At 50.2% G+C, this 17,777-nt stretch overlaps 1 protein-coding gene and 1 long non-coding RNA gene across 2 annotated transcripts; both read left to right on the forward strand.

The window, feature by feature from the left end:
* Window positions 1-10,030: 10,030 nt before the first annotated feature.
* Window positions 10,031-11,650, forward strand: LOC123491458. Its single transcript, XM_045222244.1, has 7 exons — window positions 10,031-10,305; window positions 10,520-10,632; window positions 10,734-10,805; window positions 10,897-10,980; window positions 11,106-11,252; window positions 11,342-11,422; window positions 11,531-11,650. The coding sequence occupies exons 1-7, from the start codon at window positions 10,152-10,154 to the stop codon at window positions 11,648-11,650; spliced, it is 771 nt and encodes a 256-aa protein (XP_045078179.1). The 5' UTR covers window positions 10,031-10,151.
* A 156-nt stretch (window positions 11,651-11,806) lies between these two features.
* Window positions 11,807-12,404, forward strand: LOC123491511. Its single transcript, XR_006661355.1, has 3 exons — window positions 11,807-11,857; window positions 11,979-12,048; window positions 12,332-12,404. It is a non-coding gene; the product is annotated as an uncharacterized LOC123491511 (long non-coding RNA).
* Window positions 12,405-17,777: the final 5,373 nt, after the last annotated feature.

Below are 17,777 nucleotides of genomic sequence, written 5' to 3' on the forward strand. Positions count from 1 at the left end.
AGCGTGCCACCTGCCCCTCTGGCTCTCTGAAAGACATGAGCCACTGGAGAGCAGAGTGGTCAGTCCTTACAGTAAAGGGCAGACCACCCAGGTAGTACTTGAAGTGTTTGACGGAAGCCACAACAGCCAAGAGCTCCCCCTGGGTGACACAGTAGCGGCGCTCATGTTTGTCAAATGTTTTGCTGAAGTACGCCACCACTCTCTCCCCCTCTGGCCCCACCTGGGCCAGCACCCCACCCATGCCCACATTGCTCGCGTCTGTGTCCAGGATAAAGGGCAATGTGAGGTCAGGGGGCGAGCACGGGGCCTCGATCAGTGCACGTTTGAGGGTGTTGAATGCCTCCTCACACTCCACTGTCCAAGTGAAAGCCTTGTCCTTCGGCAGCAGGCGGTTCAGTGGAGCAGCAACGCTTGAGAAGCCCCGTACAAACCTCCTGTAGTACGAGGCCAGGCCCAGGAAGCTCTTCAGCTGACGCTGGTCGGTGGGGGTGGGCCAGTCTCTGACAGCCGCTACCTTGTCCTCCATGGTGCTGATCCCCTCCTTCCCCACTCGGTGGCCCAAGAAGGACACCTCTCTCCTCATGAAGTGGCACTTCTCGGGGTGGAGCTTCAGACCTGCGGCAGCCACCCTCTCCAGCACGCACCGTAGCGCCCCCAGGGCTGACTGGAAGGAGCTGCCATGGGCCAGGATGTCATCGAGGTATACCAGACACTGCTGTCGGGGGATGCCATCCAGCACCCTGTCCATCAAACGCTCAAAAGTAGCTGGAGCGTTGCACAGGCCAAAGCACAGGACCTTGAACTGCCAGTGTCCTCTGTTAGTGGAGAACGCAGTTTTGGCTCTGGCCTCTGGGGAGAGGGGCACCTGCCAGTAGCCACTGCGGAGGTCTAGTGAGGAGAACCAGGAGGACCCCCTAACCAGGTCCAGCGACTCATCGATACGTGGTATGGGGTATGAGTCCTTCCTGGTTACCTCATTCAGCCGCCTGTAGTCCGCACAGAACCTCAGCTTACCCCCCTTCTTCGGAACCATGACGACTGGCGCCGCCCAGGGGCTGTCTGAGGGCTCAATGAAGTCTGCCCGCTGCATCTCCAACACAGCCTTGTCTGCCGCCTCCTGGCGTGCCAGCGGGATACGGCGGGGACGCATCTTGATAGGTCGAGCATCACCTGTGTCGATCTCATGCTGCACCAGATGAGTCTGACCCACCTCTTCCTCACTCAGCGCAAAGCTGTCTCTGAATTCAAACAGCAACTGCCTCAACCGTTCCTGCTGCTCGGGGTCAAGACCAACACAGTTCCTCCCCCATATCTCCCTCACTGCAGACAGTGTCCTCTCCCCTCCCATCTGGGGTAGCTGGGCTGGGGGGCGCGGCCCGGGCTCACAGAGGACTGTGTCGTGGAGGTAGCTGGGGAATGTAACGCAACGCCGTAGGTGACAGGGGGCTGGGGAAAAGTCACACCCAGATGTGGGGGGAGGGGGGCAGCCATGAGTCTCTGCTGCTTTAACTGTTGGAGTAAAGGGTTTGTTGGGTTGAGTGAATGTGACATTAGGGGCCATGGTGACCTCCTGCCCTCCCTGGAAGCTCAGTGTGCCCCTATTTAGGTCTAACTGGCAGCCTGTGCTCCTAAGAAAGTCCAACCCCAGGATACAAGGGTCCTGCACAGCCGCCACCCACACAGGATGACGCACAGTCCTGCCCCCTACTGTCAGAGTCATTATTCCCTTCCCTTTCATGGGTGCCAGCTCACCTGTGACTGTGCGGAGCTGCACAGTTGTAGGCTCACACTGAGTCCAACCTGGCACAATATCTGGCCTCACCAGGGTTACTGTGGACCCAGTGTCCACCAGGGCGGAGCAGGGCACCCCCTCCACAGTGACAGGGACATGACAAAAGTCCCCAACACAGGTCCGGCCCACCACAACAACAGGCTCCATCCGCTTGCCCTCGTCTGCTTCTGGGGGAAGTGGAGCCTTGCTTCCCGTCTGTGCCGGTGGGCTCCTCCTGAAGAAGATGGTGGTTGGGATAGAAAGCCAGGGGTCCGCACTACCCGGTCTATGCGGACCCCGAGCCGTTTCCCTGAGCTCTGGGGGACATGGGGCAATCTCGGCGCAGATGGCCTGGCTGGCCACAACCCCAGCAGACCCTGGGACCAGGGCGTGTGTTTCGTGCCGCCTGTAGCGACACAGCACGAATGAGTTCTGTCATTTCAGCCACCCATGCAGGCTTTTCCGGCTCGGGCTGCTCTGCCCCCCAGCTCGCAAGAGGGTCTGTCTCCCTGCACCCCCACCAAAGCCCCAGCTGAAGCCCCAGCCCACACCAGCTCCCTCTCCAAAGCCATCTCCAAGGCTACCTGCAATGACTCAGGATGAGCCAGCTGGGTCTGTATGCGCAGCTCCGTAGGAGAGAGCGCCTGTATGAACTGGTCCCGTGCTAGCTCGCTCTGCACGGAGGGGGCATGTGAGCATATGCCCGCCGAGAGAGGCTCTCAATGTCATTAGCTAGCACCCGTAGAGGCTCTCCAGGCTGCCTGCGTCTATTACTCAGTTCGGAGCGCAGTAGCCCGGGCTGTACACACTGTCCATAGCGCCTCCTCAGTGCTCCCACTAAAGCACCATAATCACGTCTGTCCTCGGGGCTAATCAATATCAAACAGGCCAGAGCTTCATCCGTGAGGCATAAAGCCAACTGCAGTGCCTTATCTTCATCCGACCACCCCCTAAAATGAGCTAACAGTTCAAACTGAGCATGAAAAGCTTCCCAATCCGCCTTACCGGAATACTTTGGGGTCTTAACGGATACGGACGCAGCCGGGAACTGGGCGCCGCCATGTTTGTTTACATCCTGAGCCCCAGATTCCTCGTCCCGCCGCGTCGACGTCACCCCTTCGGTCCGCCCACCAGAATCCGCGCGAAACACAGTCGACCGAAGCACTCATGCCCGCTTCAGCCGCCATCACTCTAACGTCCTCCCTCAAGCGGCCTCTGGGCTCCGATGCCCTGGCGATCTCCTCAGCCAGAACCCCCGACGTCCATGCACACGCACCTCCTTGGCCATAATCGTCCCCTACCTCCACCTTCACTTTCGGATTCCCTCGAAGCATCTTCAACCCCGTTCTCACCTACGGTAGCTAGCCACAGAAGTCAGCTAGCTAGCTGGCTAACTTTTATCAACGTTTTTTACTTCTGACACCAATGTGATGACCTGACTAGATCATAAAAGAACAACTGTCCAGACAGAGGATTGAGTTTACGAATGGACGGTTTATTAAACCAACTTTACACAGGCTACTGTTTGGCCGTAGCCCACGCCAAATAAATGAAAGATAACCCACAAGCCAATCGTGACCTTCTCTTGTGAAGCCCAGACGTAAAGAGAGAGAGAACAAAGGCTAAACCTGGTCTTAACTTCCAATGCTCCATCCCCCTGCCCAACCCCCCTCCACGCCACTCCGCCAACCGCCAGGATGCCCGGCATCAGAACATTCCAGGCATTCCCGTGATTGGCAGATAGCAGGTTGATTGACATGTCGGACCCCGCGAACACTGGGTACTGGTAGATACAACACAACCATCTACTAGCCTAACACATAACACACAGCTGTCTGTGCGGGTCGCTACATTTAATGTTATTTAAATATAACATGTTTTGACCACCATGTTGTGATGCTTCTTTAGGATCACATTGTTGTTGTCGTCACAGAAGAGTACGGAGATGGGACTGAGCTTGGTGGGTGCGCAGCACGCTTTGGGAACCTCGTCCGGCTTCAGAAGGTGAACCTGCCATGAAAAAAGGTCAATCAGACTTATTCATACATGCACTTTTATATAATCAATGATACTATCCTGTTTATAAAAGAGATGTGGATTATTATTATGCAGATATTACAGTGCTCTCCTACCTCAGTGGGCTGTGGCTTTGCCCCCCTTGTCTGAATTTGGTCAATATATTTTAAACCGGGTTGTCTGTGCTCCACAATACTTTATTATCCACTGAGCCAAAGCCTAGACTTTCAGAAGTTCAACAACAACAACAACTTCCATGAAACATGCTAAAACATGTCAATGGGCCATTGACCTAGCTAGTGACTTAAAAATAACATTTGGTGTTTTTGTTTTATATTATACTGTAATGACCCAGCTGGGTCATAAAGTAAAAGAGAGACGGGCACCAGGTGTACAGGCAGAACACAGGTTTATTCCTAAATGGGCTATTGTTCAGGCCACAACCCACGCCGCTAAACCTCAAACATACACAAATAGAACATGTCAAATCAAGGGTCCCGAACAGAAGCGAGAGAGAGAGACCGTAACCCCTATTTAATCATTCCCAAAATCCCGCGGGATTACCCATCATACCCCCCAACCTTTCCATCTGTCCTGGCATATTTAACCCCTGCTAGTACCCATGAGAACGATAACACATCCATGAACACAGAACACAATACAGGGTCGTTACATAGCCCCCTCCTTTCTAAACCCTAGCCCCTAGGGTTACAAAACAAAATCCTTAAAACGACCCGGAGGTCGCATCAGTCTCTTGTGCCTTCCCTTGACTCTCACTGGTGGACCCCCAGAACACTCATCTGCCCCAATGTCATTTCCAGCACCCCCGAAGAGGCAGCCCCCGTCCCAGGCTCAGCTTGCATTAGAGTCTCCTCGCTAGACTGTCCCCGTGTGCTCACATCAGAGTCCTCACTTCCATTCCCTACCGTTTTCCTCCCTCTGTAGGGCGCCAATCGGTCCCGGTGGACCACCACCTTCCTGCCCCGTGGGGAACCTCCACCCGGTACGTCACCTCCCCCACTCTCTCTATCACCAGGCACGGCCCCACCCAGGCACTGTCCAGCTTTGGGCACCGCCCCTTCTTGCGCGTGGGGTTGTGAAGCCACACGCGTTCTCCCGCTCCAAAGTGCCTCCCCCTAGCGCGTGAGTCATAGTGGCGCTTTTGGCGCATTCCTGCGTTCTCGAGTTGCTCTCTTGCGAAGGTGTGAGCCGCTTCTAACCGGTTCTGCAGTCGACGAACATAGTTCGGGCCAGGCAAAACCCCGTCGTCGTTATCAGGAGGGTGGCCAAACGTCAGTTCGGCTGGGGTGCGCAACTCACGACCTAACATTAGTAGCGCTGGGGAGCACGCAGTCGATTCCTGAACAGCCGACCTACATGCCATGAGAATAAACGGTAAGTGGGTGTCCCAATCTCTCTGGTGTTTTGAGGTAACGATAGCCAGCTGTTGTGCTAATGTTCTGTTAAATCTTTCCACCAGCCCATCACTCTGGGGATGAAGCGGAGTAGTGCGCGTCTTCTCCGCGCCTAACCGTCTACACAACTCTGAGAACACCCGTGACTCAAAGTTTCTCCCCTGGTCGCTGTGTATAGACTGTGGCACCCCGAACCGACTGATTATTCCCCCTACCAATGCATCAGCTACTGTTTCTGCCTCCTGGTCTGGGAGAGCGTAAGCCTCTGGCCACTTGGTGAAGTAGTCCATAGCAGTTAGAATCCACCTGTTACCGCTGTCTGTGATTGGAAACGGTCCAACTATGTCTACCCCCAGTCTCTCCATGGGCTCCCCTACTGGGAATTGTTGTAGGAGGGCGTGTGACTGACCTGGAGGTCCTTTCTTAGCAGCACACTCATCGCACTGCCTGCAAAAGTCCTCCACATCCCTCCTGTGCCTGGCCCAATAGAAGCCTTTACGTACGCGCTTTAACGTTTTGGAGACCCCAAAATGCCCTGCGCCTACTCCCCCGTGAAGCTGCTGTAACACGCTCCCTTGCAGCCTTTTGGGAACCACTACCTGCCACGTCATTTCTCCAGTAGCTGGCTTTTTTCCACCCCCTCTGGAGCACTCCCTCAGCCACTCTAAGGACTGAGAATTTAGCCCAGAGTCCTTTGGTGACTGGTGATAGAGGGGCTACTTCCCCCCATGGCGGTCGTCTTCTCTCTTCCACCCACCCCAGCACAGGACGCAGCTCTGCGTCCTCCTCCTGGCGATGCCTCCACTCCCCGACGTCCACAGCCTCAAGCTCCCGGCACTCTGTCACCCTCAGCTGACTCACCGTGGCGGTGACTCCCTCCTCCATGCACAGTTCCCTCTCTCGCTCCACCCGTTTGGCGCAGTACCCACAGCTGTCCTCAGCACACGGGCGGCGGGACAAGGCGTCTGCATTGCTGTGGCGAAGGCCGGCCCTGTGCTCCACCTGGAAGTCGTAGGGTTGCAGCTCCTCCAACCAGCGGGCGATCTGACCCTCTGGCTCCTTGAAGGAGAGAAGCCACTGCAGGGCGGAGTGATCCGTCCGCACCACAAACGGCAGGCCCCCAGGTAGTACTTGAAATGGCGTACTGCTGCCACGACAGCCAAAAGCTCCCTCCTTGTCACGCAGTAGCGTTTTCAGCCTTATCAAAAGTTCTGCTGTAATAAGCTACTACGTGCTCCCCGTCAGAACCACGCTGAGCCAGCACGGCCCCCAAGCCCTCATTGCTTGCATCGGTGTCCAGAATAAACGGACGGTTTGGGTCTGGTGAGGACAGGACAGGGGCCTCCACCAGGGCACGTTTGAGGGCCTCAAACGCCCGCTGGTGCTCTTCGGTCCACTGAAAGACAGTGTCCTTCTTGAGAAGGTGGTTCAAAGGAGCTGCTATCCCCGCAAACCCTTTCACAAACCTACGATAGTAGGATGCCAGACCCAGGAAGCTCTTAACCTCCTTTTTTTTCCTTTGGAATTGGCCACCCCCCTCACAGCCTCCACTTTGTCTGGCAACGTGCTGATACCCTCACCACCCAGCTGATGACCCAGGAACGCCAACTCCCTTTGCATGAAATGGCACTTTTCCGGGTGTAATTTTAGCCCCGCCCCGAGATCCTCTCCAGCACTCGCCTAAGTGCCCCCAGTGCCCCCTCAAACGACGTGCCATGTACCAATATGTCGTCTAGGTACACGACACACTCGTCTCTCGGAACCCCCGCCAGCACTCTGTCCATGAGCCTCTCAAAGGTGGCAGGAGCATTACAAAGCCCGAAGCACAGCACCTTGAACTGCCAATGGCCCCTATCCGTGGAGAAGGCCGTTTTTCACGTGCCCCAGGCGAGAGGGGCACCTGCCAGTAGCCGCTGCGCAGATCAAGGGAAGAGAACCACGAGGACCCTCTGACGTGGTCTAGCGACTCATCGATCCTCGGTATGGGGTAAGAGTCTTTAATGGTGACAGAATTTAGGCCCCTGTAGTCCGCACAAAACCTAAGTTTACCCCCCTTTCTTAGGCACCATGACGACCGGCGCGGACCACGGGCTATCTGATGGCTCAATGAAATCAGCCCGCAACATGTCAGCAATAGCTGTGGCTGCTGCTTCCCTCTTGGCAAGGGGAATGCGACGGGGCCGAATTTTAATGGGTTGGTTGTCCCCAGTGTCGATGTCGTGCTGAACCAGGTGCGTTTGCCCTACCTCATCTTCCCCCAAGCGAAGCTATCTTTAAAGTCAAACAGCAGCTGCTTTAATTGTCTCTGTTGTCCCTCGTCCAGACCTTGACAGTTTTTTCAGCCACACAGCCTCAACGGCGTCGATAACTTCCTCCTTCCCCCGTCGGGCTGATGGGGTGAAGGAGCCAGTGTGTTTTTGGGCTACTGGGATGCCTGTGCTTGCACCATTATGGGGAGTGAAGGTCGTTGCCGCCGGAGACAGCTGCTGGGATGGAACAACGACCAAGGGCGCAGCCGGGACGACCAGTGGAGTTTCGGCAAGCTTGGAGGAAGACGGAGGGACAGCCCTGCCCCTGCTGGCCCTCCCGTAGGCGACATTCCCACTGTGGGCCCCCCGACAGCCTCAAAGTGCCCGAAGCTAAGTCCAACTGAGCCCCACAGTTTTTCAAAAAGTCCATTCCCAGTATACAGGGGTCCTGTACCGCTGCTACCCACACCGGACACCCCACAGTTCTCCCCCCCACAGTCACAGACACCCGACACTTCCCCTAACATGGGGGCTAGCTCCCCGTGACAGTCCGTAGCTGGACAAAGGTCGGCTCCACCCGCACCCCAACAGGTAGTATGTCTGGTCTCACCAGGGTTACTGTAGAGCCCGTGTCGACCAGGGCCAAACATTCCACCCCCTCTACCTTGACGATGACATTGCAGAAGTCCCCAATGGTGGTACGTCCCACCACAACTACCGGACTAGGAAACACGGTGGCCGCTACACCCTGGGAAGCAGGTCCCCACCCTCTTGCCTGCACTGCTGGGTACATCTTCTGCTTACTGTGGGTTCGGGGCGGAGGAATGGGCCCGCGCTGCCCCCCTGCGCGAGAACCCGCTGTCGTTTCCCTGTTGACTGGAGAATCTGCCACACTCCCGCTGAATGTGGCCAGTCTGGCCACAACCCCAGCAGACAATGGAAGTTGAGCTGACACTGCGATGTTGTCTGGAGCCCTTCTCAATGACAAGCGAAGCGGTCTTGACTAACCCTCCCAACTCGTCGACCCACTCTGGTTTGGTGACCCCCAGCACCCCGGCCGCCGCTGCTCTCACCTCTGGTTGACTGGCAACCTCCACTCTCACTCTCTCACCCCAGATCAGCTCCCTCTTCCTGGCTATCTCCACTGCAGCCCGCAGAGATGCTGGGTCCGACATCTGCACATGCTTACCCAGTTCGGTGGGGGAGAGCGCTCTAATGAAACTGTCCCGTGCCAGCTCGTCTTGCACCCCAATCGACATATTTGCATAAGCCCGCCTGGTCAGGCTCAGAATATCACTTGCCAACGCCTTTAATGATTCCCCCTGAAGTCTCTTTTTTGTTATTCAGTTCAATCCGCAGCATGTTGGGCTGTGCATCGCTGCCGAACGGCCCCCCCAATGCCTCCACTAGCGCACCGTAGTCGCCCCTCTCGTCCGGGGCTAGCGTTAGCAGGCATTCCGACGCCTCCTCTGACAGGCTCAGGGCAAGCTGTAACCCTTTCGTCTCGTCAGACCACCTCCCGGCTCTAGCCAACAACTCGAATTGAGTGAAAAAAACTTCCCATTTACCTTGTCCATTGAACTTTGGGAGTTTAGCCGCTACCGTGGCTAATGGCAATAGGGCGCTGCCATCTCTGTTTACATAAGGAGGTCCAGCCATTTCCGCGCGCGGTGACGTCGATATCTCCGTCGCCGTGGCGTCTGTTCTGGTCGAGCGGTTTGAAGGAAAACCCGCCCGTTCTGCCATCTTGCTGACTGACAATTTAACTCCCGCCATGTGGCTCTCCAGCTCTTCTACAGCCGTCATCGCCTGACCCTCCCGACCGGGTACACCCGAGCCCACAACGGCCACTTTGTCCGACTCTTCCTTAACTTTCCGCCTCGCCCCGATCATCCTGACCGTAGATGCGAGTCACGCTAAAGCTAACCACGGCCTATACTGAAACAGCTAACTCGCCTAATCTCGATCTATCCCGTCGTTCGAAAGCACTTCTGACACCAATGTAATGACCCAGCTGGGTCATAAAGTAAAAGAGAGACGGGCACCAGGTGTACAGGCAGAACACAGGTTTATTCCTAAATGGGCTATTGTTCAGGCCACAACCCACGCCGCTAAACCTCAAACATACACAAATAGAACATGTCAAATCAAGGGTCCCGAACAGAAGCGAGAGAGAGAGACCGTAACCCCTATTTAATCATTCCCAAAATCCCGCGGGATTACCCATCATACCCCCCAACCTTTCCATCTGTCCTGGCATATTTAACCCCTGCTAGTACCCATGAGAACGATAACACATCCATGAACACAGAACACAATACAGGGTCGTTACAATACCAACAACATAGGAAATCCTCTGGTGACAAAATAGGGTCAATAGAATTAGAATGATGACTAGGAATGGCATTTTTATAGAATTCTAATGGTAACCATAGAGTTCCAAACTCATGGAATTGAATTTTTATAGAATTCTAATGGTAACCATAGAGTTCCAAACTCAATTCTATGGCAACACAGCTGTCCATTTTGTAAACAACAATTTTCTAAAATATGTGTTGCCAAGAGACATCTAACCGATAGAACATCTCGCCGTTCTATTGAACGTTTTCTGTTTGAAAACAACAATAACTTCAGTTTGCTGTTCAACAACAACAAACTTGACTGATTTTTGAGACCTGAGACTGAAAAATCGGCTGGAAAATGCCTGGGTGCTTTTCAAAATTAATGGAGAGTCGGCGGTCTACTGCGTCGACAGGTTGTTCAAATTCATTTGTGGGTTGTTTTTGTTGTCTTTTTCCGTTTTGCAGAGTTCGCAATCGTCGGGAGGTGGACAGCGACATCGACTTCGAAGAGGGTATGTTGAGTTTAAACTTCTTATTTTACCACATTTAACAATATAAATGTAATTTGTGAAATGTTGTGTATTTCTGTAATCCATACTTGCAAGCTAACGTTAACTTTAGTAACTTTTGCTAAGAGATGCACTTTTGAACTAGTAGTACTAGCTAGCTCGCTACGTTTTACATCCTAACATTTGTTTGTTTGTATTCCAATGTTCCGAATTTTAGAATCAACTGTCCTGGATGAGGTCCAGTTGGTTGTGCCATTGGATGATGTGCCGGATGTACCACTGCTGCCAGCCATCCTTGAGGAGGTGCCAGATGTGCCGACTATCCTTGAGGTACAATTTTCAGAAAGTTTTATGTTTGAAAAGTATCCCAGATATTCAATTTGTGTCACTTTGACATTCTAAAAATCGTTGTTGTCTGCTTTCTACTTTAGGAGGCCACTGGTAATTGGCAGTTGATACCGATTAGGTTTAGCTCCCTGTACTGTGGGCCTGTTGTGATCAGGGTAAGCGACCCACACACACAGTCACATCACTGTTGCAGTGTTTGCTGTTTCTAACCTGAATGTATTGTAATGTCAACCCCCTCTTGTGCAGAACAATGCCGGTCCGGTGGCTGAAGCTTGGAGAACTTTCCAGTTCATCAGCCCCATTATCACCTACATGCGTGGGGGATCCCAGGTATGTGTCTTTGTCACTACCTAATCCTAATCTACATTGTCAGTGTCATGTGATCTTGATGGAAATATGTTACAGCGATGGCTGATATTGTTTTGTTGATGTTGTCTTGTTGTTTCACTACACAGCAGGTGGTGGTGAGGATGCACCATGCGTGTAGGGTTCGAGGCCTGGAGACTCAACTGATGTGGGCCATCTCCAAGGAGACAAACAGACTTAGTCCAGAGGGCATCCCCTACTGTGCCACCAAGGTGCAGTCCATCTCTTGGATCCAGGTAAGATGTAAATACTACTGAATTAGTATTATATTAGGCTTTTCTTCACTTACTCCATTTGGCCTTAACATGTCGTTTCTCTCTGTCAGTATGTGGCTGGCAGGGTGACCCAGTATGCGTCTCACCTCCGCCACGAGACGTCTGTGGCCGTGACGCTTGGCTGCTACCAGGTAAATAAACAATTTCCTATGTATATAGAATAGAAATTACAGGGCATTTTCCCATTAGATATGGTTTGTTTTCTAATAACGTGTGTTGTGTGTGTGTGTTTTGAGCAGCAAACTGATGTCTCGGTGGCGTACGCCACTCTCCACATGGGGCTGGATGGGCTGCTCTCCTTCTCGGCGTGGTCGGGAGGCTGCCTCCGTCTCTACGCCCACCACTCAGCAGTTCACTGAGCCAGAGCCTGAGGGCCACAACTGCTATGAGGTCAGATGTTACACACACACATACACATACTATTGACTAGTAGCATTAAGATCCTTCGATTGACCCATTGTTTGTCATGTCATTACATTGGTCACTGATGTTGAATGTTTGTTCTGTTGTTGTAGGGGCTGGGAGGAGGACCTGCTGCCTGAGGAGAGGGAGGTTCCTCTGCTAAAGTGAGTCCCTCTAAATGTGTGTGTAGCCTGGGCTTGTCAGATGCTGAAGGATAGTGGTCACAATGCTGTTATCCCCCATTGACAGTACTGGTTGACATGCTCCATTCCCTCTCTTCCACAGCCTCTACCTTACCACCAAGAGAGTGGAGGACATCGGCCTGAGGCTCATCTCCCTGCGCCAGGCATTTACTGTGAGTGGACCCACTTTTCTTTGACTCTCTGTGTCTTCCTGTTCTGTCTGTCTCCTAGAGGAAGATGGGTGTCTCACCCTAACTCTTCCCTCTTCTCTAGACCCTGCTCGGTTCCACCCTGAGCAGGAACCATCTGTTTGTGGCGGGAAAGGTCCTACTGGGCGCACTGGTTCAGGTCCACCAGATGGTAGCTCACTAACTCATTGTCCTTCAAGGGAAAGAGAGCGTCCTCGTGGGAAATGTGTTCTGTGCACTAACATCACTGCTCTTTGCTTTGTGATAGGATGAGGCCGAATTCATCCGTGCCTATAACGACTTTGTGAACTACCTGAGTGACCCCTCCAAGCAGATTGACATTGAGAGGGGAGCTGGCTGAGGCAAAGGTGAGTTCATTAACTCTTTCAAGTCTCACTTTCAGTTCTTCCACATGCATGTCTTTTATACGGAACAGTAGCTGATCTATTTGAAATCATTCCTATTTTCTCCAAACGTGTTTTCTTGTCCTAGATCCATCATGTTAACCTGATAGACGTCCTTTTGAGCTGGTGCTGTTTGGGATGATGACAGCTCAGAAATCCCTGATGGTGGTAAGTAGCATCTCGCTGGTAAATGTTTAGATGTCTGTCTATTAGCAATTTCACTTCAATTTCTCTTCTCTCCTCCTCTGTTTACTTTAGCAACCTGGTGGGTTCATGGAGCGTCTGTACGCTCTCCTGTACTCCTTCCTGCCCACTGTTGCCAGCATTGAGCCAAAGGCTGAGAGATACCTGTTGCTGCTCAATGTAAGAGTCAAGAGTTTACTTCCTGTTTTCTTCCTTATTACTAGTTTACTTCCTCTTTACTCGTTCCTGGATAACAGGGTTTCAATTCCGTTTTAGGGGGAGTAACTCTCATTGTCTCTCTCCTCTTGATAAGCTAGTAGCTCAGAGCCATTTTCTATGTGTTGTGTGGGGTTCCCTTCAGGGCGGGCTGATGGCTCTGCTAGATGACATGTTTGGGCAGCAGCTGGCCTGGTACTTTAACCGAGAGTCTCTGGTCACTGAGCTCTCCAGCCTCCTGGAGTACCACCTGGAGTACCTCATGGCCAGCATGTAGTCCTACTGCAGAGACCTGAAGGGCCACGCCACACTTCTCTCTCTCACTCTCACTCTCACTCTCACTCTCACTCTCTCTCTCTCTCTCTCTCTCTCTCTCTCTCTCTCTCTCTCTCTCTCTCTCTCTCTCTCTCTCTCTCTCTCTCTCTCTCTCTCTCTCTCTCTCTCTCTCTCTCTCTCTCTCTCTCTCTCTCTCTCTCTCTCTCTCTCTCGAATTGCTTCGTTGAACCCTGATTAGTTAACACCCATTAAATGAATGTATTCTCTTGTTTTCTCTCCCCACAGGATTCTTGTGACACTTTGCCACCTAACAGGGATCTATACTTTGCACTGAATTTGACATTTTTAAATAAAATAAATAGTAGTTCAAAAGCATTTGTCTCTGTCTTTTTCATTTATTTGATTATTTCATCACTATTTCCTATTCCTGGAGTTGTTATGAGGCTAATATTACATGAACAATTATGCTTTATTCTTTGCTTATGGAAATAAAAACCAACTTTAAGTTGATTTACATGTACTACAGGCCCACACTTTATGGCATTGTACTGTGATGTGTGATACTGTACTATTTAAAAACATGTAGGCCTACATACACTGAGTGTACAAAACATTAAGAACACCTTGCTAATATTGAGTTGCACCCCCTGTTGCTCAGAACAGCCTCAATTTGTCGGGGCATGGACTCTACAAGGTTTCGAAAGCATTCCAAAGGGATTCTGGCCCATGTTGACTCCAATGCTTCCCACAGTTGTGTCAAGTTGGCTGAATGACCTTTGGGTGGTGGACCATTCATGATACACCTACTACCATACGAGCAAAGGATCATAGCTTTCACCTGAATTTACCTGGTCAGTCTATGTCATCGAAAGAGCAGGTGTTCCTAATGTTTTGTACACTCAGTGTATGTTAGTTGTGTTGTAAGCTGGTACAGTATAAAGTCGACCACTATAGGGCACAATTGCTTCAGTCTTGAAAGTTACTTCTCACTATCCGAACTCTATATTAAGACTCTGCCATTGTAGACTCAGGTAAATTGGTTATTTTAGTTTCAGTTTGCCATATTTGCCATTAATGTCTGAGTCATTTACCGTCATTCCAACTGAAACCAATGTTAGAGTTCATGTATAGCCCCTGGTTCACCCCAGACTTGACTGCCCTTGACCAGCACAAAAACATCCTGTGGCGCACTTCATTAGCATCGAACAGCCCCTGCGATATGCAACTTTCAGGGAAGTTAGGAACCAATATACACAATCAGTTAGGAAAGCAAAGGCTAGCTTTTTTCAAACAGAAATGTGCATCCTGTAGCACTAACTACAAAAAAGTTTTGGGACACTGAAAAGGCCATGGAGAATAAGAGCACCTCCTCCCAGCTACCCACTGCACTGAGGCTAGGAAACACTATCACCACCGATAAATCTACGATAATCGAGAATTTCAATAAGCATTTTGCTACGGCTGGCAATGCTTTCCACCTGGCTACCCCTACCCCGGCCACCAGCTCTGCACCCTCCGCTGCTTCTCCTTCACCCAAATTCAGATGGCTGATGTCCTGAAAGAGCTGCTAAATCTGGACCCCTACATATCAGCTGGGCTAGACAATCTGGACCCTTTCTTTCTAAAATTAGCCGCCGAAATTGTCGCAACCCTATTACTAGCCTGTTCAACCTCTCTTTCGTATCATCTGAGATCCCCAGAGATTGGAAAGTTGCCGCGGTCATCCCCCTCTTCGAGCTGGTCATGGGTGCACCTCAGCCACGCTCAATGTCCTAAACAATATAATAACCGCGATCGATAAAAGACAGTAATGTGCAGCCGTCTTCATCGACCTGGCCAAGGCTTTTGACTCTGTCAATCATTGCATTCTTATTGGCAGACTAAATAGCCTTGGTTTCTCAAATGACTGCCTCGCCTGGTTCACCAACTACTTCTCAGATAGAGTTCAGGTTTTAGGTTTCTTTTCATGTCTAGTCCATTGTACTGGCCTGTGTGATGTGTAGTAGTTTGATGCATCTTATTGCTTTGCTTATTTTTTGTCATCTGAAAATTCAGTCTCAGCCATTGATATCCTTAATTCCTTACCTGACCCTTACAGACACAGATGCCGGACCCGAAGACATTCAAGCAGCACTTTGACAGTAAGCATCCCAAGTCCCCAATACCTCCAGAGCTGGTTGATGTTGAGGCTTAAAAGACCACACACACAAAATGGACCTACAGCTGGGTTAAGATGCTCTCATCATTCAGACTCACAGTATACATGTTAGCAGCAAACTCTTGCCCTATGCTTCAGTTGTATTTCATATGGCTCAATATGTGGAAATGTTGTCACTCATCGCCTTTCATGTTGTGATTCACAGACACACGATGACCACGATTTGAGCGCTGCAACTGGGACTGAATGGCGTCAAGGGACAAAACACTGAGACCCCTGGACATGGGTGTGGGAATATTTGTGTGACAATGACCTAAAAGGGTCATTGGGGGCAGAAGCACACCAGCACCCCATCTTATTTGAAACCCCACCTCTTTAAGGAATACCTGGGATAGGATAAAGTAATCCTTCTACCCCCCTTAACCCAACCCCCCAAAAAAAACACATTGTAAAGTGGTTATCCCACTGGCTATAAGGTGAATGCACCTATTTGTAAGTCGCTCTGGATAAGAGCGTCTGCTAAATGACGTAAATGTAAATGTATATGTCCAACCACCCCTCAACTTCAGACTCTATTGAAGCACCCATCTTACTTCTATGAGCCCACTCTACCTACATCCCTTTTCCCTATGCCGCTTCCTTCATTCATTCCTGATTCAATACCATCTAGACTGTTACACGTCTAAAAGTTTCATGGTGTTACTTTTTCTCATCTGTGTACCGCTGTCCTACTTTTGCCCCCTTACTCTTTTCTATACCTCCTCCCATACACTCTTGTGCAAATCATTTCTGCTTTCTTTGAGAATGGTGTCATAATGGAAAGGATTTGTTGGTTGCCCAAGACTGAGCCTTGTTCTGCCTGTAAAAGGCCCTGGTCGAAACAATGCCAAAATCACTTTTGATAGTCTCCGGGTCCACGTTGTAACAATTGTTTTTTGCATTTGACCATTTCCAATAAATGTAGAAATATATATGAAAGCATTCCTCTGCCTGTTTGATCCATTCTGAAGGAAAGCAGTGACTACGTTTTTGTGTGTGTGAGAGAATATGTATGCCTTGTAATGCTAGCAGAAAATCAATACTTCCGAATGCAAGTTAAACGCCATTCCGTCTATACTGATACCAGACAAATGTATACTTATAAGTATTTTCAAATGTATTTCCAATATACTGCAATGCTATGTAGCTGAAGAGGGGTGACACTGTCTAGGATAGGAGTGTCGATCAGTTTCTGGAGGTCTGTGTTCACTGGCATTTACTCTCACTTCTGCATCAAATCAACCTCTACAATAAATATTCTAGTTTCTTTTATTACAAATATAGCAGTACACAGTCCTCCAGAAATCTGTTGACAATGACACATTCCTGTGTATTGGATCCTCTGTATATAGAAAATGGCAAAATAAAAGCTCATTTGGTATTTTCCATTGCTACTAACGTATGCTGGTTAAAAGTATAATTAAAGAAATGCACACATTTTTGCCACGCATATATAGTCCATATATTTAGCTTTTTAATTGAACCATGTGTAGTACATCTAAAAGAGACAATGAGAAATTCATGGTTCAACAAGACAACATAGCCATCAAAAGGGTAGAAATGTAGCATTGCACTTATGTCACAGTACTTTACAGCTTTGATTGGATACATAGAATATATGACAAAGGGTGATGTAATTATCTGAATTACTGTAGATTTTAATAGTTTAATCAAGAGTGAAGTATGGTTATAAGTCCAATGTGAAGATCTCATATTAGGATTTCTTTATGGAGGAGGTGTTATTCATATACCATTCTCACACTAAATAATCAATATATTATACTGAACAAAAATATAAATGCAACATGTAAAGTGTTGGTCCCATGTTTCATGAGCTGAAATAAAAGATCCCAGAAATTCTACATTCGCACAAAAACCTTATTTCTCTCAGATTTGGTGCACCAATTTGTTTACATCCCTGTTAGTGAGTATTTCTCCTTTGCCAAGATAATCCATCCACCTGACAGGTGTGGCATATCAAGAAGCTGATTAAACAGCACACCTTGTGCCACACGACACAATGTCACAGATGTCTCAAGTTTTGAGGGAGCATGCAGTTGGCATGCTGACTGCAGGAATGGCCACCAGAGCTGTTGCAAGAGAATTTAATGTTCATTTCTCTACCATAAGCCGCCTCCAATGTCGTTTTAGAGAATTTGGCCGTAAGTGCAACTGGCCTCACAACCGCAGACCACGTGTAAGCACGCCAGCCCAGGACCTCCACATCCAGCTTCTTCACCTGCGGGATCGTCTGAGATCAGACACCTGGATAGCTGATGAAACTGTGAGATTGCACAACTGAAGAATTTCTGCACAAACTGTAAGAAAAAGTTGCAGGGAAGCCCATCTGCGTGCTCGTTGTACTCACCAGGGTCTTGACCTGACTGCAGTTCGGCATCGTAACTGACTTCAGTGGGCAAATGCTCACCTTCGATGGC

The sequence above is a fragment of the Coregonus clupeaformis genome, chromosome 8 (assembly GCF_020615455.1).
Source record: "Coregonus clupeaformis isolate EN_2021a chromosome 8, ASM2061545v1, whole genome shotgun sequence".
Taxonomy (NCBI): Eukaryota; Metazoa; Chordata; class Actinopteri; order Salmoniformes; family Salmonidae; genus Coregonus; species Coregonus clupeaformis.